General features: G+C 42.8%; 1 protein-coding gene across 2 annotated transcripts in view; it reads right to left on the bottom strand.

Annotated features, from left to right (window-relative positions):
* The window catches only part of LOC124712048 (glutamate synthase [NADH]), a 386910-nt gene that overhangs the window by 34443 nt on the left and 331054 nt on the right, over positions 1 to 21413 (bottom strand). For both annotated transcript variants that reach the window (XM_047242338.1, XM_047242339.1), the window contains 3 exons: positions 19203 to 19468; positions 18473 to 18693; positions 1157 to 1333 (listed from right to left, as the gene is read on the bottom strand). In XM_047242338.1, coding sequence (XP_047098294.1) covers positions 1157 to 1333; positions 18473 to 18693; positions 19203 to 19468 — 664 coding nt within the window. The remainder of the gene's footprint in view (positions 1 to 1156; positions 1334 to 18472; positions 18694 to 19202; positions 19469 to 21413) is intronic.

The raw sequence follows: 21413 nt of genomic DNA, 5'->3' as shown, positions 1-21413 counted from the left end.
ACTGACTAAACTTCACTACTACCAAGTATAGGTTTTTACAGATGTGTATGAAAATATAATTAATTATTCTGGCATTAATGAACGCACACCGGCTCAACAGTTTTCCACTGAATTTAATTAACGTTCACCAAGTGATCAAATTAATTTAGGCATTACTACTTTCCCAGTTCTAGCACTGAGGTCTAGTTAGATTTAAATAGTACATTTATAAATTATGTTCAGTGATTCTTGAAGCAATTTATGAGACTTTTCTGCCTCTTATTTCTCATACGACTGGTGCAAGAACTTTTACTATATTTCCATGGAATCTACCTGACTGATCTTTATAACAATAATTCATTCTCTAATCCAACAAGCACTTGTTTTAAACCTTCTGTGCAATATTATCCGTGCACCAGTTCCAGCCTTCTTGCCTTTAGGTACACAATATATATGTTACATGCTTCTTCCCTTCAACTTTTCATCTTTCTTCATAGTTTCTGTGTTAACTAATTCGTCAAGTTTTTTTTTTTTTTTTTTTTTTGTTTTTTTTTTTTAATTTATTTCAGATTTTTGCCTATTTTTTAAAATTAAAATTCCTTGAACATTCCCCACTGTAACAGTACCTTGTTCTAAAAAGACTTGCTCCTGGTCTATTGCGATTGACACCATCAAAGTTTTTACCATTCATAGTAGCAAGATGAAGAGTATCCTGTGAACTCAATGCTTTGAAGGATAAAGGAGCACGCAGTTTAGTCACACCAAACAATGAAGGAAATGAATCAAAAGCCACTGCCTTTTGGGTAAAGTGGGGAATTTTAAAGACTACAGGGAACATGCCCTCAGCAGAAAAATTATGTATGCAGGTCTCGAATCATTGGATTAGCAGGTTAATTACGGGATTATTCAGTTATAACCTGTTTCCTATACTGGGAACATTGACAAATTCACTAAATAAATGAAGAAACAGCCACAAGGTTAAAAAAAAAAAGCACACTTGCAATAAATACAGCATTATAATTCATTTTTTCCATTACCATAAACTGAAAACATCTTAAACAGAGACATCCCATCATTTTCTTGTGCAAGAAGCTCATCACATACAAATAAAGTGCAGCAACCACGTGTAAATTAAATTTATGCTACTCTTGCTATAGTGCGACGGTGAAGTAATTACCTTAGCTGAAATGTCTTTGCCAACATTTATGTTGGTCTTGAATTCAACACCCTCTTGTGCCAAGAGATTGACACGGCGCTGTACAACTTCCTTTGACAATTTCATGGTTGGGATGCCATACTGGAGAAGACCACCAATGCGATCATTTCTTTCAAATACAGTCACCAGATGACCAGCCTAAGAAGAAAAAGAAATATACTTCAGTTTACTTCCTTGCTTTCATTTAACTTTTACTGTCTGATATTTATTTACACAATTTATCCAAGGACAGGCTTACAAGCTGCACTTGTAAAAAAACAAAGCTATATTTTGTGCTTGTTAGTAAGGGCAATACATAGACATTGATCATTTCTCTTAGTTTCAGCATCTCTCATTTCATCCACCAATCACTCACTCAATAACTTCTGGTATTTTTTATGCATATAATTCCTAGAGCGCAGCATCCTGTAGGGTCACAAAACTGTTGCCACTATTGTTCATACCCTTGTCAGAGGCACAATCACAGACAATGTCTAATTTTGCAATTTTTTGTTCTAATGGACTATTATTAAATAATTTCTTGTTTTTTCTTTCACAAGCAGTTAGTTCTGCTTCCTCCACCACCACCACCACCACCACCACCACCACCACCACCGGTCCGACGGCGGTTCGTTCGCTGCATTGTATAGACTGGCCCCTGTTTCGCTTGTTGCAAGAGCCAAAGATGTTCAGAGGACAAACTGCCCAATGATGCATACACACTGTTTTCTGCCTTTTTAACAATAATTACTGTTAGTTGTTTTTCTTGACTGACTGGAGGAAGTTTTAAAGTAAAGAAATAATACATGTTAATGAGCTCCATTGAGCAAAATTTAACATTATAGTAAAATATATTTTACACTGGCAGAAATAACATGATTAGTTTTTACATAGTAATGACGAAAAAGAAATTAAATATTTTTCCAAGTTAGCTGTCTTTTCTAAGAATGGATTTTGTTCCCCATCACTCGCTTTTCATGCAACTCAGCTTCACTCAGTCACTTACTCACATGTAGGCAAGCAGTTGTGGATATGACCCAACATATGTGTGTGTGTGTGTGTGTGTGTGTGTGTGTGTGTGTGTGTGCCTTTCAAATGGCTAAGTGAACACGTCAGGCACCTACATCACAATGTAGACTGAAGAATAATGGTGGGCAAAAAGTACATTGTGTGCGTGTACAGCGCAACTTTGCAGCATCCAAGCGAGATCTGCATGGCTATATTCATTGCGCAGGAAACTGTCATTAGACAAGATAATATTGACCACTTTCATCAATTTTGATCACGTGTGTCTCCAGTGCCCTTATATCACATAATGATGTAATCTTCATTTATGCTACATTAAAAGACAAGAATGTGGCTAAGTTAATCTTCTGAGTTCTCTCAGTATATATTTCAGAATATTGTCTCTCTATATGGTAAAGATAACAAAGACTTTTTCATGTTGTTGATCATTTCTGTTCACTGGGTGTATATGTGGATAAAGGGTGGGGGAGAATTTCACGGATTTTTCCCAGATTTCCGGTTAAAAATACACTTTCTCCCAGGTGAAAACATGCGTTTTCCATGTTAAGTGACAGTATATTATCCCTTATCAATCCTTTGAACGGTTCCATTTTGGAAATATCTTTGATGTGCAGCAACACATACACTGCGTATTTTCATATTACAAAAGTTGTTGTTGTTGTGGTCTTCAGTCATGAGACTGTTTTGATGCAGCTCTCCATGCTATTCTATCCTGTGCAAGCCTCTTCATCTCCCAGTACCTACTGCAACCTACATCCTTCTGAATCTGCTTAGTGTATTCATCTCTTGGTCTCCCCCTACGATTTTTACCCTCCACGCTGCCCTCCAATACTAAATTGGTGATCCCTTGATGCCTCAGAACATGTCCTACCAACCGATCCCTTCTTCTGGTCAAGTTGTGCCACAAACTTCTCTTCTCCCCAATCCTATTCAATACTTCCTCATTAGTTATGTGGTCTACCCATCTAATCTTCAGCATTCTTCTGTAGCACCACATTTCGAAAGCTTCTATTCTTCTGTAGCACCACATTTCGAAAGCTTCTATTCTCTTCTTGCCCAAACTATTTATTGTCCATGTTTCACTTCCATACATGGCTACACTCCATACAAATACTTTCAGAAATGACTTCCTGACACTTAAATCTATACTCGATGTTAACAAATTTCTCTTCTTCAGAAACGATTTCCTTGCCATTGCCAGTCTACATTTTATATCCTCTCTACTTCGACCATCATCAGTTATTTTGCTCCCCAAATAGCAAAACTCCTTTACTACTTTAAGCGTCTCATTTCCTAATCTAATTCCCTCAGCATCACCCGACTTAATTCGACTACATTCCATTATCCTCATTTTGCTTTTGTTGATGTTCATCTTATATCCTTCTTTCAAGACACTGTCCATTCCGTTCAACTGCTCTTCCAAGTCCTTTGCTGTCTCTGACAGAATTACAATGTCATTGGCGAACCTCAAAGTTTTTATTTCTTCTCCATGGATTTTAATACCTACTCCGAATTTTTCTTTTGTTTCCTTTACTGCTTGCTCAATATACAGATTGAATAACATCGGGGAGAGACTACAACCCTGTCTTACTCCCTTCCCAACCACAGCTTCCCTTTCATGTCCCTCAACTCTTATAACTGCCATCTGGTTTCTGTACAAATTGTAAATAGCCTGCCGCTCCCTGTATTTTGCCCCTGCCACCTTTAGAGTTTGAAAGAGATTATTCCAGTCAACATTGTCAAAAGCTTTCTCCAAGTCTACAAATGCTAGAAATGTAGGTTTGCCTCTCCTTAATCTTTCTTCTAAAATAAGCCGTAAGGTCAGTATTGCCTCACGTGTTTCAGTGTTTCTACGGAATCCATACTGATCTTCCCCGAGGCCGGCTTCTACTAGTTTTTCCATTCGTCTGTAAAGAATTCGTGTTAGTATTTTGCAGCTGTGGCTTATTAAACTGATTTTTCGGTAATTTTAACATTTGTCAACACCTGCTTTCTTTGGGATTGGAATTATTATATTCTTCTTGAAGTCTGAGGGTATTTCGCCTGTCTCATACATCTTGCTCACCAGATGGTAGAGTTTTGTCAGGACTGGCTCTCCCAAGGCCGTCAGTAGTTCCAATGGAATGTTGTCTACTCCCGGGGCCTTGTTTTGACTCATGTCTTTCAGAGCTCTGTCAAACTCTTCACGCAGTATCGTATCTCCCATTTCACCTTCATCTACATCCTCTTCCATTTCCATAACATTGTCCTCAAGTACATCGCCCTTGTATAGACCCTCTATATACTCCTTCCACCTTTCTGCTTTCCATTCTTTGCTTAGAACTGGGTTTCCATCTGAGCTCTTAATATTCATACAAGTCGTTCTCTTATCTCCAAAGGTCTCTTTAATTTTCCTGTAGGCGGTATCTATCTTACCCCTAGTGAGATAAGCCTCTACATCCTTACATTTGTCCGCTAGCCATCCTTGCTTAGCCATTTTGCACTTCCTGTCGATCTCATTTTTGAGACGTTTGTATTCCTTTTTGCCTGCTTCATTTACTGCATTTTTATATTTTCTCCTTTCATCAATTAAATTCAATATTTCTTCTGTTACCCAAGGATTTCTACTATTCCTCATCTTTTTACCTACTTGATCCTCTGCTGCCTTCACTACTTCATCCCTCAAAGCTACCCATTCTTCTTCTACTGTATTTATTTCCCCCATTCCTGTCAATTGTTCCCTTATGCTCTCCCTGAAACTCTGTACAACCTCTGGTTCTTTCAGTTTATCCAGGTCCCATCTCCTTAAATTCCCACCTTTTTGCAGTTTCTTCAGTTTTAATCTACAGGTCATAACCAATAGATTGTGGTCAGAGTCCACATCTGCCCCTGGAAATGTCTTACAATTTAAAACCTGGTTCCTAAATCTCTGTCTTACCATTATATAATCTATCTGATACCTTTTAGTATCTCCAGGGTTCTTCCATGTATACAACCTTCTTTCATGGTTCTTAAACCAAGTATTAGCTATGATTATGTTGTGCTCTGCGCAAAATTCTACCAGGCGGTAAGTATACACTGGAATTCCACCAAACACCGCATGTTACTTTCCGAATCATTGAAATCAAGATAGCGATGCGCATCTGTAAGCCAGTCATAGCCTATGTCACGTGATCTCACCAGCCGATGGCAGCGGGTATTCAGAGCATAGAACACGTGATGTAGTCAGCCAACAGCAACATCACTGTTAAGTAGCACGAACACACAAACAGGGAAAGTTAGTAGTTTAAATTAATATGCATAGTGCGCTACAATAAAGGGAAAGCTTTCACATATAATATTTGTCTCCAAGATTAATAAGCTGCAAGACAAGCTAAGCTTTAGCTTATAATGTTTATCTTTTTTGCGCGTGTTACATTTAAGATATATCACACAAATGTGCCAGTAAAATGTTTAATAATGACATAAATGTCTGATCTTCAGGGTTCGAAATTATTCTAAATGGCTCGTCATCAAAGAGTTGATTTTTAAATGAGAGTCAAACGCTCTGTTATTTAATAAATTCATGGTACGTCCTCGCACACAGTTCAACTTACGTAAAAGGATATTTACCTTGAAAGTAACGCTTTTCAAACCACCATTCACAATATTTTCCCACGACCTGTTAGAAATGGGTCCGTTTCAGCAGTTGCCAGTGAGTGCAGGTAACAGACGACACCGCGTTTGCGCAGCTATCATGACGTAGGAAGCCCATATGTATGTGTATGTGTAAAATAATAAAAGATCATACATTATGTCATAAAAGAAACAAGACATCAGAAGATACTCCAAGAGCATTGGAATTTTGTGAACCATACTAAAATGTGCACATTTAAAGTGCATACTTAAGTGCACATTCATATGTTCAGATTCCCAATGAAGTAGACCTTGACCTGATATTAAGCTTTTCAGTGTCGTTTTCGGGATGTAAATTGTCTTGGAGCACCAGTACTGTATTGTATCATGTTTGGTTCTTTATTATGGCAAAATACCATATGTGCTAGAAGATGAAAATGTGCACTTGAAATGCAGCAAACAGTTGAGACTAGCCAGTACTGTGTAATTAAACATTTCGTTTCAAATACATTGAGTGCCTCCGCGGAAAAAGTTTATAAAAGTCAAATTTCTTTGGCAAACAGACAAAAATAACTCTATTGTTCTGCAAGGCGATTAATGCTTGACTGTCAGAAAAGTGGAAATAAAATAAAATCTGAAACTAGTGACATATTTTAGCCTTCCGTAATTATGTGAATGCATTTTAATTCACTTGATAGCTCCCGGCCACAGACATCCGTTTTGTTTTCATTTGACATGAGAGTAAATGAGGGGAAACAGCAAAATCACTAAATGTAAATATGGGTCACGTGGAGACTACCCGCTATAACTCTTAACTGCTCTGCGCATCAGCCCCGGATCTACGATATTTGTGAACTGAGTCAATACTAAAAAAATCGAATTTTCAAAAATATGCTCATCTTGTTGCACATATCTTTCTGAAAGATCTGAAACATGTGTTCGAGGAAATGTTAAGACATATAATTTGGTCTTAAGTGTGCCAAAGTGCAGTGCCACGCCTCATCATAAAGCATTCTTCTATCGCATGTCACTATATTTCGCTCTGTGGAATTAAAACGTGTATAATTTTTTTAATGGATGCCATCAAATTATATTCAGGATAGTGGAAATTGAAATGTCCTGTGGTGCCTCTCCTGCTCACAGTTGGCCGGTTTGAGAGCCTGCCAAGTTAAAAAAAAAAAAAAAAAAAATATCTCGCAGTTAATAGTGGATAGGATTATTTGTAATCGGGAGAACAAGAACTCTCCACAAAATTTGCACTCTTTATTGCCTATTAGCTAATAACTAGCTGTTTTGTGTGATATAAAATTAAATATAGGATACATAAAACCAATAAAGAGAAGAGATAAGCAAGAAATTACACATTTCTTCAATCCTTAGCTCCTAGCAATTTTTTTTTCTGCCTAATCTTGCTACAGATTTACATGGCATGCTTTCCTTTCTGTGAAAGGATCTATTACCTCACCAAAGTTTGTCAAACGTTTTGCTACACGAAAAATCGAAATGTTGTTTTATCTAATACTGAACAAGCTGTTAACACAAATAATACCCAAGACTGATGTGGTTTCTCGATCTGATTATATCTATTTTGTCACTGTCTGCTAGATAAAACAAAATAGGCTTTTGTAACATTGCATCAATTTTGAAACACACATCACATAAACGAGACTGTTTATAACAAGACAGAATATAATTCACGAAGTACCAATATGAAATACCTATTAGGCCTACTAAAAGCATAAAGCTTTATGTTAGGAAATAGTTTCACATTTCATTCATACGCATCAGTTTCTCAAGCACGAGATCGAAAAGTAGTATTACAAATTTTTTATATAAATTTGGAATCATCTTATTCTTCCATAATTTGTGTGATGTCCCCGTTTCTTCTCCTTCCTCATTCTAACAATCAATCTTGTCATCACCAATACTGTAGCTATTCTCGCCAAGGTCAAAATTTGTTCGCCGATTAACTTCACTAGCCCTGCCAGGATCACAGGTTTAGTTATCCCACAATTATTTTCCAGTTAGGCACTATTACGTGTTCGTACAACACGTTTTCCACTTTACTTCCAAAATAGAACTTAAGCGGCCGCTAGCCGGGGACTGTACAACTAGTCCTTACTAGTATAGCGATCTGGCCAAAAATTTTCTGTCAAAATTTCATTTTCTTGGATACACCGTGAAGATAATACATAATCTTTCTCACCTGTTATTCCTGTCAGTCATTTATTTCCATTCTGGTAGTCTGAATCTATAGATTTCACTAGTAATTATAACAATGCTGATCATTCGCAAACCCAATAAACCACATAATCAGACAGCGATTGGCATTCATCCGTTTGGCTTTACTCCGCTCAGCTCGTATAGCCCCGTCCCCTTTTGTCTGCGGAAAGTTTATTCCTAGATGCGATGAGGATTCTCCAGATACAGACATCACGCATTCAAAAATGAACTTATGATTCATTCAGAAATCAACTTAAAATGTGTTCAAAAACCAACAGAGAAGTGTTTCCAACTCATATGAATAATCGGTAGATAAATATGCGCTGGCTGCTAGGTGTTTTGTGAAACAAGTTCTTTTCCTCAAGAATATGAATTTGGCACCCTCTTTTCCTGGTAGCATCTAGCTGCTTGCTGCGACTGCTTGCACAGCCAAGAGCCACATTCCTGCAGCCAGAAGCAAGAGAATCTACAACTCAAACGTGACTCAGCTGTGCATGCGCACGAGCCCGCTCTTAACTCTAAAACAAGAGCTCGCTCTTAACTCTAAAACAAATTTAATGTAAACAGTTGTGACTTCATGCTCATCGGAGGCAATTTGTTGCTATGAAGCATTGCATAGTCTTCCTAAAGCCTTTGACACATTCTGCTGTTGGCAGACACTTGCATGAGCACTGTGTGCTGTCTTTGTATATGGCGCATTTTCTTTGCAATTTACGTTATTTTTGTTTTTTTCTCTTATTATGTTTTATTGTTGAAGTACTATTCTGCAATAGCGGTATACACTAATATCCATTGTTAGAGTATCAGTTCTTACCAGTCAAAATTACAAAAATTTAACTGAAAACTAAAACAATGAAAAATTCCCGGAATTCTAAAAAATTCCCGGGGTTTTCCCGGTTTCCTCCTGGATGAAAAAATTCCCAGGTTTTTCCCGAATCTCTCTGTTGTCCCGGGGCGTATACACCCTGGTTTATATTGAAAAGAAAAGTTAAGAGAATTTTACTTAAAGCTAAGTAATCAACATCTATCTTGGAAGACACACTGTGAATTTAGTGGAAGGTGAGAAATAAGAAGATAATTCCCAGTGTTGAGAGTATGACTGGATTCTAGTCCACTGATAACCTTGCAAGCAAAGAAAAGGCAACTTCACAACAGTGCTGAAATGGGAACTGTTTCATGTAAATTTACTTTCAGAACTGAAGTATGAATTTAAGTTGGATATTATATGACATTTGAAATTGTTACTCTTATTGTGACAGTCTTACAGTTTCAGTAAAATTAATATTGAAAAGAAGCTTTCTTGGTGTGGTTCATGTGTCGCCAGGCATGCTGACATGTTTCACACAGCCGCCATCATGGCATGAGGGCACTATCACAAACACTTACACCACTGCCAATGACATGCAAGCATAACCTCTCTGGAGCTCCAGCGGTGGGTCTACTCGAGTTCAAACTTTGACACACAGAGCACATTTTATGTGTCTGGCATTTCATAACATTTACAGACTTTAATAATGCTCAGGGCTCACCATCTATGGAATAGTCATCATATCATTTTACTGAATGCTGACAAACACAAAACTTTGCATCTGTATGTATTTCAACATTCAAATCTACTGTTAGCAACTGACGCTGCAACTACAGCAAACAAAGTTACGTATTACTTTTAGTATTTGATATTAGATGTAGAATAAATTAATATCTGTATTCTCTGCCCATTAACCACATGTGTTCCTCAATCATGTGTCCACTAAAGAACCACAAAGCATGCAAAGAAAGTTACAATACTTAGAAGATGAAAGTCAATTCAGGACCCATTAACAAGCAGCTACAAAGAGGGAGGTGGGGGGGGGGGGGGGGGGGGGCAAGCAAGCAACCACAGCCCTTTGTATTCAGAGTGAGTGATGTGACTGTGTCAGTGGCCCTGTCTAAGTAATATTAAATCTTTAATGTAGGCTTGAAGGTTTTTGTTGCAATATTAACTATCTAACCTATCACTAGGAAGCACAGCATTTGTAATGCAGATGCCTACTGGCTTTAATTTTGGCACACCTAAATATATATTCGACACATGAAATGTGTCTACATCAGATTTTATGTAAAAAGTGTCATGCAGCTGTACGTTCCGCAATGGTGATTATTCATTGAAAAATAAAGTGATCCAGGATCAAAAATGCTACTTTCGGTTTTTTTTTTTGTGGGGTTTAAGGGCGCTCAACTGCTGAGGTCACTAGCGCCCAGTCACTGTTGTTAGAGCACTTGGAATCTAGTAAAACTCAAGGGGATGGGGGGGACACCAGAAGGATCTGACAAAGATGCAGATAAAATAAGTAAAAAGGTTAGATGTCTTTGGACAAGCCAGTTAAAGTTATAAAACGCAGAATACGAGCAGCTGCTCGAGCGTCATCAGCTAAAACATCTGGTAAAGTAGATGGCAGGGACAGGACAACACGAAATTGACTAAAACGGGGACACGACAATAAAACATGGCACACTGTTAATGCCTGACCACATGGGCACTGCGGGGCTGGGTCACCGGAGAGCAGGTAGCGGTGGCTAAACCGGCAATGCCCAATCCGCAACCTGGTCAGAAGGACCTCCCGACCATCTCGGCGAGAGGAGAAGGTTGTCCAAGCAGTTGGGAGCGGTTTTACTGCCCGGAGCTTGTTTCCTTGGAGGGATGACCAAGCATCCCACCACAACGACACAAGCCTCTTAACATACATCGCCACGAACGTCAGATGACGGGACACAATGGGAGGCTGGCCGAGGCAGGAGGACTGCAGCCTTGGCTGCAGCATCCGCAGCCTCATTCCCAGGCACTCCTACATGTCCGGGAACCCACAGAAAGCTGACAGAACCACCATTATCAGCGAAAGAATGGAGGGACTGCTGTATCCGTTGAATCAAGGGATGGACCGGATAGGGAGCTCCAAGGCTCTGAAGAGCACTGAGTGAGTCAGAGCAAAGTACATACAATGAATGGCGGTGGCAGCGGGCATACTGAACGGCCTGATGGAGAGCAAAAAGCTCGGCCGTAAAGCTGGAACATTGGTCGAGGAGCCGGTATTTAAAGGTGGCAGCCCTGACGACAAAGGCACAGCCGACACCATCGTCAGTTTTGGAGCCATCGGTGTAAATAAAGGTGTGACCGGCAAGTCGAGCACGAAGTTCGACAAACCGTGAGCAATACACTGCAGCCGGAGTACCCTCCTTTGGGAGTGAGCCGAGGTCGAGATAAATATGAACCGGAGCCTGGAGCCAAGGTGGTGTCGGGCTCTCACCCTCTCTGAAGGTGGTAGGGAGGGCAAAATCCAATTGTCGAAGCAGGCGACGGAAGCGGACTCCGGGGGGCAGCAGGGCAGACACATACAACCCATACTGACGGTCGAGAGAATCGGCGAAGAAGGACTGGTAAGAGGGGTGGTCGGGCATAGACAACAGCCGGCAGGCATACCAACACAGCAGTACATCGCGCCGGTAGGTCAATGGTAATTCGGCAGCTTCAGCATAAAGACTCTCCACAGGACTAGTGTAGAAGGCTCCGGTCGCAAGACGTATCCCCCGATGGTGGATGGAGTTGAACCGGCGTAAGAGGGATGGCCGAGCGGATGAGTAGACGAAGCTCCCATAATCCAGCTTGGATCGGACAATGGACCGATACAAGCAAAGCAGGACAGTGCGATCCGCTCCCCAAGATGAACCGCTAAGAACTCTGAGGACATTAAGGGAACGTGTACAACGGGCCGCCAAATAAGAGACATGTGGAGACCAACACAGTTTTCTGTCCAACGTGAGCCCTAGAAACTTAGTTGTTTCCACGAATGGGAGAACAACGGGACCGAGATGTAAGGATGGCGGAAGGAACACTTTATATCGCCAAAAGTTGATACAAACCGTCTTCTCTTCAGAGAACCGGACCGAGCGAGGTGGCGCAGTGGTTAGCACACTGGACTCGCATTCGGGAGGACGACGGTTCAATCCCGTCTCCGGCCATCCTGATTTAGGTTTTCCGTGATTTCCCTAAATCGCTTCAGGCAAATGCCGGGATGGTTCCTTTGAAAGGGCACGGCCGATTTCCTTCCCCATCCTTCACTCACCCGAGCTTGCGCTCCGTCTCTAATGACCTCGTTGTCGACGGGACGTTAAACACTAATATCCTCCTCCTCAGAGAACCGGAAGCCATTTGCCACACTCCATGAGTAGAGGCTGTCGAGACAACGCTGAAGGCAGCGCTCCAGGAGGCATGTTCTCTGGGCACTGCAGTAGATCGCGAAGTCATCGACAAAGAGAGAGCCTGAGACATTAGGTGGAATACAATCCATAATTGGATTGATCGCGATGGTAAAAAGGGCTACGCTCAAGACGGAGCCCTGAGGCACTCCGTTCTCCTGGAGAAAGACGTCGGACAATACAGAACCCACACGTACCCTAAACTTTCGATCCGTTAAAAAGGAATCAATAAAAAGGGGCAGGCAACCGCATAGGCCCCACCTGTGCATAGTGCGGAGGCTACCTCCTCTCCAACAGGTATCATAAGCCTTCTCCAAGTCGAAGAACACTGCTACCGTTTGGCGCCTTCGCAAAAAGTTGTTCATGATGAATGTCGACAAGGTCACAAGGTGGTCAACAGCGGAGCGGCGGCGACGAAAGCCGTATTGGACATTAGTAAGTAGTCGTCGAGATTCAAGAATCCAGACTAACCGAGCATTAACCATGTGCTCCATCACCTTACAGACACAGCTTGTAAGAGAAGTGGGGCGGTAACTAGAAGGAAGGTGTCTATCCTTCCCGGGTTTGGGTATAGCAACAACGACGGCGTCACGCCAACGCATGGGGACCTGACCTTCGGTCCAGACGCGATTGTAGGTACGAAGAAGGAAGCTTTTGCCCATCGGAGAAAGGTGTGCCAGCATCTGAACGTGAATGGCATCTGGCCCCGGAGCAGAGGATCGGGACAGTGCAAGCGCACGTTCGAGTTCCAGCATAGTAAAGGGTGCATTATAAGTTTCCAGATTCAGCGAGTGGAAGGAACATCGCCGAGCCTCTTCTGCCTCTTTCCTGTGAAGGAAGGCAGGGTGGTAATGGGCGGAGCTTGAAACCTCCGCGAAAAAGCGGCCAAAGGCGTTGGAGACAGCCACAGGATCAACAAGGACCTCATTACCTGAGGTCAGGCCAGGTACCGAGGAGTGGGCCTTAATGCCCGACAGCCGGCGCAGGCCACCCCAAACGACGGAAGAGGGAGTAAAACTGTTAAAGGAGCTGGTGAAAGAGGCCCAACAAGCTTTTTTGCTGTCTTTGATGACTCTACGGCATTGCGCTCGGAGTCGTTTGTATGCAATACAATTCGCCAACGTAAGATGGCGGCGAAAGGTGCGAAAAGCATGTCGTCGAGCACGGATAGCGTCCCTACAAGCCTCGTTCCACCAGGGGACGGAAACGCGACGTGAAGAAGAGGTAGTACGAGGAATGGAACGTTCGGCAGCATTGATGATAACAGCCGTGAGGTATTCGACCTGACTGTCACAACTGAGAAAATCGTGGTCCGGAAAGGTCGCCAGGGAGGAGTAAAGTCCCCAGTCAGCTTTCAGTATGTTCCAGCGCGAAGGACGTGGGGATGGGGTGTGGTGCAGGAGACGAACGACACAGGGGAAATGGTCGCTCGAATAGGTGTCAGAAAGGACATACCACTCGAACCGACGGGCAAGAGTGGTAGAACAGATCGAGAGGTCCAAGTGGGAGTAGGTATGAGTAGAGTCAGAGAGGAAAGCCGGGGCGCCGGTATTGAGGCAGACAAGATTGAGATGGTTGAAGACATCTGCCAAGAGTGAGCCTCTTTGACAGGATGCAGGAGAGCCCCAAAGGGGATGATGGGCATTGAAGTCGCCAAACAATAAAAACGGTGGGGGAAGCTGAACGATCAGGTGCATCATGTCAACCCGACTAACAGCAGATGACGGTGGAGTGTAGATGGTACAAACTGAAAAAGTAAAAGCAGAAAGAGTAATACGGACAGCTATTGCTTGGAGTGGGGTGGTCAATGGGATGGGATGGTAATAGACATCATCCCGAACGAGCAACATGACCCCACCATGAGCTGGGATACCGTCCACAGGGGTGAGGTCACACCGCTCCGAGGTATAGTGGGTAAAGGCAATACGGTCAGTCGGGCGCAACTTGGTTTCCTGGAGACCAAGGACGAGCGGACAGTGCAGGCGGAGGAGCAGTTGTAATTCCTCCCGATTAGATCGAATACCTCTTACGTTCCAATGTAACAAGGCCATCACTAGTCAAAAAGTTGGGGGAAGGAGACGGGGGAAGAGCTGGTCACCTCGATGGCCGTGGAGGGCCAGGTTGCGAGGGAACAACGCTACAGCCGGCGGGAGGCGGATCCGGTTCCATCGAGTCGTCGCCAGCTGCGGCCGCTGTCCCTGGTTGTGTAGGAGGGGCAGCATCATTTGCCGACGAAAGGCCAGCTGAGCGCCTGGCAGCAGAGCGTCCCGGCGAAACTGAGGACGGCCGAGAGCAGCGACTCACGGATGGAGCGTCAGACGAAACGCGCCGGGGTGGAGAGGGGGATAGAGACTTCTTCTTGGAGGCCTTCTTGGAAGGCCGAGGAGGCACAGGGATGGTGGGCTGGACCCGAAGAAGGTCCTCACGCGCGGGGTCCGTTTTGGAACGCCGGACCTCGGAAGCTGGGGTCCGGAACGTTTCCCCGATGGACGCCTGAGAAGAGGATCGCTTCTCAGGTGGCGGGGGAGGGGGGGGGGGGAGGAGGAGGAGGAGGAGGAGGAGGAGCAGGAAGGGTGGCCCCTGGAGCAGAGGGGGTGGGGGCCACGGGGGAGGAGGATTTGGAAGGGAGGGATTTGGGAGGCGGAGGCAGAGCCCCCTGATGGGCGGAGGAGGCGGAGGGGGGACAGGATAGGGGTGAGGATACTACGGAAGGAGTGGACACAACTGAGGCAAACGAAGTGGTCAATGGCACGGGATGGAGGCGGTCATACTTCTTCCTGGCCTCAGAATAAGAGAGCCGATCCAAAGTTTTGAGTTCTTGTATCTTCTTCTCCTTCTGATATGCGGGGCAGTCTGAGGATCTAGGCGAGTGGACACCAGGACAATTAATGCACCGAGGTGGTGGGGTGCATGTATGTTCCTCACGAAGAGGACGTCCACAATCGCCACAAAGGGGCTCAGCCTCACACCGTGACGACATGTGCCCAAAGCGCAAACACCGAAAACAGCGCATAGGAGGCGGGACGTAAGGTCGCACGTCACACCGGTAGCACATCACCTTTACCTTCTCCGGGAGAACGTCCCCCTTGAAAGCGAGGATAAAGGCCCCGGTGTCGATGCGATGGTCTTTGGGGCCGCGCTGGACTCGCCAGACGAAATGCACGCCTCAGCGCTCCAGGTTGGCCCTGAGCTCCTCATCAGATTGTAGCAGGAGGTCACGATGAAAAATAACCCCCTGCGTCCTATTTAGTGCCAGATGTGGGACAATGGATACTGGGATGACCCTTGGCGGTCGCACGCCTGGAGCGCCGCCGACTGTGTGGCGGAGGTGGTCTTGATAAGAATGGACCCTGAACGCATCTTGCTGAGAGCCTCGATTTCCCCGAAGATGTCCTCAATGTGCTGAACCAAGAACATGGGCTTGGAGGTGGCGAACGTCCCCCCATCGGTTCGAGAACAGACCAAATAGCAGGGGAAGTACTTCGCCCCAAGCCAGCGGGCCTGTCCCTCCTCCCAGGGAGCGGCCAAGGGGGAAAGGGCAGGAGAACTAGAAACGGTACTTTTTCTTTTGAAAGACTCGGCCGCAGAGCGACCTGATACGTGTTGACGTTTCATCTGCGAAACGTCTGCCCCGATACCACCCACTCCGACCAGGGGCTCTCCCCACGGGGGCCACCCAGCCGCAGCAAGGGCCACCTGGCAGGATGACCATTGCCGGGAGTCCTGATGCCCCAAGGAGACGGGCATCTACTCCTTGGCCGACGTGGGGAGGGTGCAGCTCAGGTATTGGCAGTACGATCCCTGTGTTGTCAGGGGGCTACAACCTAGAGGGTACATGATGACCCCACCACAACGGGCTGGCTACCGTGCTGGATTTCTGGTGCCATGGAAAGTCCATCATGATCGCTGGTGCAGATGGAGACGCACTATGGGCGTAACTTGGACAACCCATCAGGCGTTTAGGCCCAATTTGAGGAATAGTGGGTATGGTTACAACGCCGGTGCAATGCTGAGTGCCAAGGTCTTAGTGCACTTAGGACCAGTGGTACACCACGTAAGGTGTCCTTCCCCAAAAGGCTCGTACTTCTGTAGAATTTTGAAAAATGGAGGTCAAACCCCAAGGGGGACCATCACATGGAAGGCCGAAACGGTTGAAACTCCTTTTAGTCGCCTCTTACGACAGGCAGGAATACCTCGGGCCTATTCTTACCCCGGACCCGCAGGGGGGTCAAACAGGCTACACCACACTCACACTTGAATGCAGGGCAGTAGGCACAGGTTGGTGTGATCTGAGCAGCCAAAAGAAGGTTATCATGGAACTTTATTCCATCCTACAGCAGAACTGCTGACAGTATATTAAACGAAAGCACTGAAGCGACCTACCTTTGCAACCAATATTCAACTCAAATCTGGGCTTCCTCCCAGTTTTCCTAATTAAGATGCAAATTTTTTTAGTATCTATCCTACCAATCTCTGTCTCCTCCCTCTTTATGTATTATTCAAAACAGAAAAAAAAAACATAACACATTCTTCTTAAACAGGTGGAGAGAAAAATAAAGCCACAGATTAGCCTGAGTCACATGGGAATGTTAACTAATAATAAGACTTCTCCCTCTGGGTTCTTTCTCAATGAAATGGCTATCATTCTAGAAATATTGGAGTGGATGAGAATCCCATATGAAGGGAATTTCTACATTCACACTGAATTTCTTGGATGTACAAGCACATTGTCAACAATCCTACCAAAAAAAAAAACGAGTTTGTATTCCATTCTCCATTTACAGATTTAGGGCAAAAAGATGATCGTCTGTAGAATACAATGTCACACGTGATCTATCACATCGGACCACTTCACACACTTATGGAATAGAACTATCAAATCAAGATTAGCTGACTCAGTTACAATTAACAACTGTTAGTGCAATAACATCTCAGTCATTACATTGTTTCTCCTAGCCACTGAAAGAAATGAAGTAATCCAACCCACCCCATATGACCCTACTTCTTGGCACATTGATATTCATTTCACTGTGACAGCCTTACAATGTATATTGAGTGTGGCACGCTAGTTTCAGAAAGTTATTTTAATACAGCAAATTTCATATATGGAATGAAGGTAGGTCTTCAATTTACTTTAGGTAAATCATCTGAAGCACTCTGCGAAAGTAGACACACAAGAAAATTAAGACTTTGTGGAAATAAAACTGGACAGCAGTTTCAAGGAAGTGAACAATTTAAATCAGTTTGCAACAATACAAATGCTATCTATGGTTACTCTTCACGTATAACTACAGCATTTCACCTGACAGGTCACACTGTGAAACGTTCATTGTATGTATCTTATGATTTGTGTATTGAATGCTGCCTACACTGAAAATGCTATATGTTTACCATTCTGCAAAAAGTATTGCAAACAAAGGTTAATATGATATGTGACTATGAGTAGCTCCTCTGTTGCAGTTTTAACATAATAAAGTTATGAAATTATGTGTTTTCTTCAAGTATGAAAGCCTACAGAGGGCACAATACAGGAACATGGGTTTTCTGGTCAAGTCTTGCACCTGCATGATGGTTCTTCTTTGCAGCCCCCCCCCCCCTCCTTTAAAACAAATAAAATGTCTCCACCTTCAATATATAAAAATTTCAGGCTAATTTTATGTAAGAATAAACTTACTTTCTCACAAAAATTCAGTTCAAATTTTATTAGCAATATTTCTGTAGCACGAATTCTCTGTTTCAGTCTGCCTTCATTATTATTTTGGGAGCAGAACTATTTCTGATTTCCTTCCACTCAGATGAATCATCTGTAAGTTCCACAATCCCTTTGATAGTGCAAGAATAAACTAATCTCCATTTTCACTTTCAATCAAAAGTTTCATAATTTCACTGTCAATTAACCCAACCTATGCAGCCCATTTGTGATAAACTACAACAAACATAAACCATGCTTAAGAATTTGATGCACGCAATAAAAATATGAAACCTTTGTATAAAGAAAGGCTAATGGAAAATATCACACTGCCATCTAGTACTGGTCTCATTAATTACTGAGGCAGAGATGCAGTATGCATGTCCAATCATTGACAACATATACCCCCAACACTGTGAGGTGGGTGCTACCCAATGCCATCGCTTGAAGGATTATGATGATTTTGTGAGACAGCTACGCAGAAGGTAAATTGGTTTGATTATTAAGGAGCACAGTTAAAATGCAAAACCAACCTTGTTCAGCTGATGAGCAGCTGCAAGTCCAGAGGGACCAGATCCAACAACAGCTACTTTCTTCCCAGATCGGAAAGCTGGTGGCTCAGCTCGAATCCAACCTTGCTCGAATGCATGATCAATGATTGCACACTCTATGTTCTTTATTGTCACAGGTGGTTCACTAATACCTAGCACACAAGCACCTTCACATGGTGCAGGGCACACCCTTCCAGTGAATTCTGAAATGCACGAAACAACACAGTGTTGACTGAGCTGCTATTGGTGCTGTTAATAACGATTATTGCTATTCAGGATTTAAAAGTAACTATATACAAAAATTATCTTCTACCAATTTAAATTCAAGCAACACAAAGCATCCTGGCAAAACTGGAAAAATCTATTGGATAACAATCCTATACAAAAATTTTAGTGCTAACTGGGAAAATAATGGTATTCATATCTTCATAAGGTGAAGCAGTAATTTTATCAAAAATAATTTTATCAAATGACACCAAGAGTCTTGAAAAACTCTTCTTCAAACCATTTCACATTGTTAAAAAGAAACCGCACAATTTTTGTTCTATTCCAATTCACAAAACTTGGAGAGAAAAAGAAATGGCTATGGAATCAATGAAGAATTGCAACAGACATATTCAACCATTCCTGTTACAGAATATTGCATGTACAGAAACACTTCAATGACATTTTTTAAAAAATAAAATCGAGCCACTATGAAGTAACTCTTCACCTGGGAAATTGTTGGTTTGTAGAAGTTGATTGAGAGCTTCACGCCAGTTGGACTGAAAAATTAGATCATTCCACTTTGGAATGATATTACCAAGAGGGCAGCCATGAGAGCTCTGGCAAAAAGGTACACCACATTCCATGCAGCGAGCAGCCTGCACACGCAAACCTTTACGCACGTGGGCAAAGTTGTAAATTTCCTCCCAGTCCTTCTGACGTTTTTCAGCTGGGCGGTACATACCAGTTTCTCGTTTATATTTGACAAACCCTCTGAAACAGAAATGCATTCTTAAATTGGAACACTGCTACACACACACACACACACACACACACACACACACACACACACACACACACACACACTTTCTAAAATTCATGCCAAAGAATGCGATGCTATATTCAGAAACCACTTAATGGTAGTCACATGTGTGAAACCACTTTTCAGGCCAACATACCTGAGAAGACACTACTTTTGCTCATCAGAATATTTGGCTCTCATACCAATGAGTGCCATTTACTTCGTAGGTGTATGGAAAGAAGACAAGCTGTACATGCAAATATTGGAAATCCCCTCCCCCACCCCCACTGCAAAATATAGGTAAATAAATAATCAAAATTTTTCTCTTGTCTGTGCATATTTGTAGCATCGGTGATGTTGTCATCATCACTGTTGTCATCTTCAGTCTGAAAACTGATTTAATGTAGTTAGTCTATTCTGTGCAAGTTTTTTCACCATCTCTGCTTAACTTCTGAAATTTACATATATTTGAATCTGTTTACAGTAGTCAAGCCTTGGCCTTCACCCTTCCCCCTCATTCGCACATGCACGTTAAGCCTGGGCTACTCAAACTGACAATTTCTTGATTTTAAATGATGGGTCCCATCAACTGCCCCTTTCTTTTAATCAAGTGTGTCATAACAATCTTTTCTCCACAGTTTCATCCCTTCTTCATTAAACAATGGAAAATCATGGATGGGATTAACAATAGTATGAAAATGATAGATTGCTACTCAATACATGAGAAGCACTGAGTTGCTGACAAGCACAGTGGAAAAGACTGCTCAACATATAAGCTCTGTGTGTGTGTGTGTGTGTGTGTGTGTGTGTGTGTGTGTCTTTTTCACTGTGCCTTGTGCCTGTCTGACTCAACACCACCTCTGTGTGATGAGCAGCAACTATCCTTTTCATATTGTTGATGCTTCCTCATTAGTTATTCAGTCTATCCAACTACTTTTAAAATTGTTACGTAGCACCACATGTGAAATGTTTTTATTCTGTTTTGCCTGAACTGTTAATTGTCCACATTTTACTTCTGTACAGGATACCTTCAGGAAAGGCTTTGTAACACTTAAATTTATATTCAGTGTTAAAATATGTCTTGCCCAGAACTCTGTTTTGTGTAATTTATTTAGTTTCCTGTCACATATTCCTCAAGAACCATCACCCGCATGTATCATGTGATTTTACGATAATTCCAGTGTTTTATTCTGTTCTTATAGTATACATTTGGACTGTCCTTCCTTAGCACAATAAATTTCTGTATACCATACAACTTGTGCAATATCCTAGTTTCTGCAACTGCCAACCTCTCTCCGAACCACGTACCACATAGGTCATTCCTCTGTGGATGACCCAGATGCAGGACCTGTTTTATACATCCACCAGTCTTATGGTTGGTTTGATGCAGCACGTCAAGACTTTCTCCCCTGTGCTAACCTCTTCATCTCAAATTTCCACTTGCATCCAACATCCCCTATTATTTGTTGAATGTATTCCAGTCTGCCTTTCCCAACAGTTTTTACCCTCTACAGTTCTCTCTGCAACCACAGAACTTATTCCCTTATATCCTTTCATCCTGTCACTTTTCTGTTCAGTGTTTTCCAAATGTTGCTTTCTTTGCTGATTCTGTGGAGGGAACCTTCCCAATCTCTATCAGCCCACACAATTTTCAACACTTTTCTACAGCAATGCATTTCAGATTCTTAATTCTCTTCTTTTTCTGCTTTCTAACAGTCCACAAGTCACTGGTACAGAATGCTTTTCATATATTTCTTCTCTAATTTAAGGCCAATATTTGATACAAGTGGACCTTTTTGGCTACATTGTCTTTGTTGTTTTGTCAGTCATTGTCGTCTTGCTTCCAAGGTGGAAGATTTCTTGCACTTTGTCTGCTTCACAGTCACCAATTTTAACGTCAAGTTTATCACCAATCTC

This window comes from Schistocerca piceifrons, chromosome 8 (genome assembly GCF_021461385.2).
Source record: "Schistocerca piceifrons isolate TAMUIC-IGC-003096 chromosome 8, iqSchPice1.1, whole genome shotgun sequence".
NCBI classification, from domain to species: Eukaryota; Metazoa; Arthropoda; class Insecta; order Orthoptera; family Acrididae; genus Schistocerca; species Schistocerca piceifrons.
Note: the sequence above shows the minus strand (reverse complement) of the source record. Positions and strands in the feature narration are given on the sequence as shown.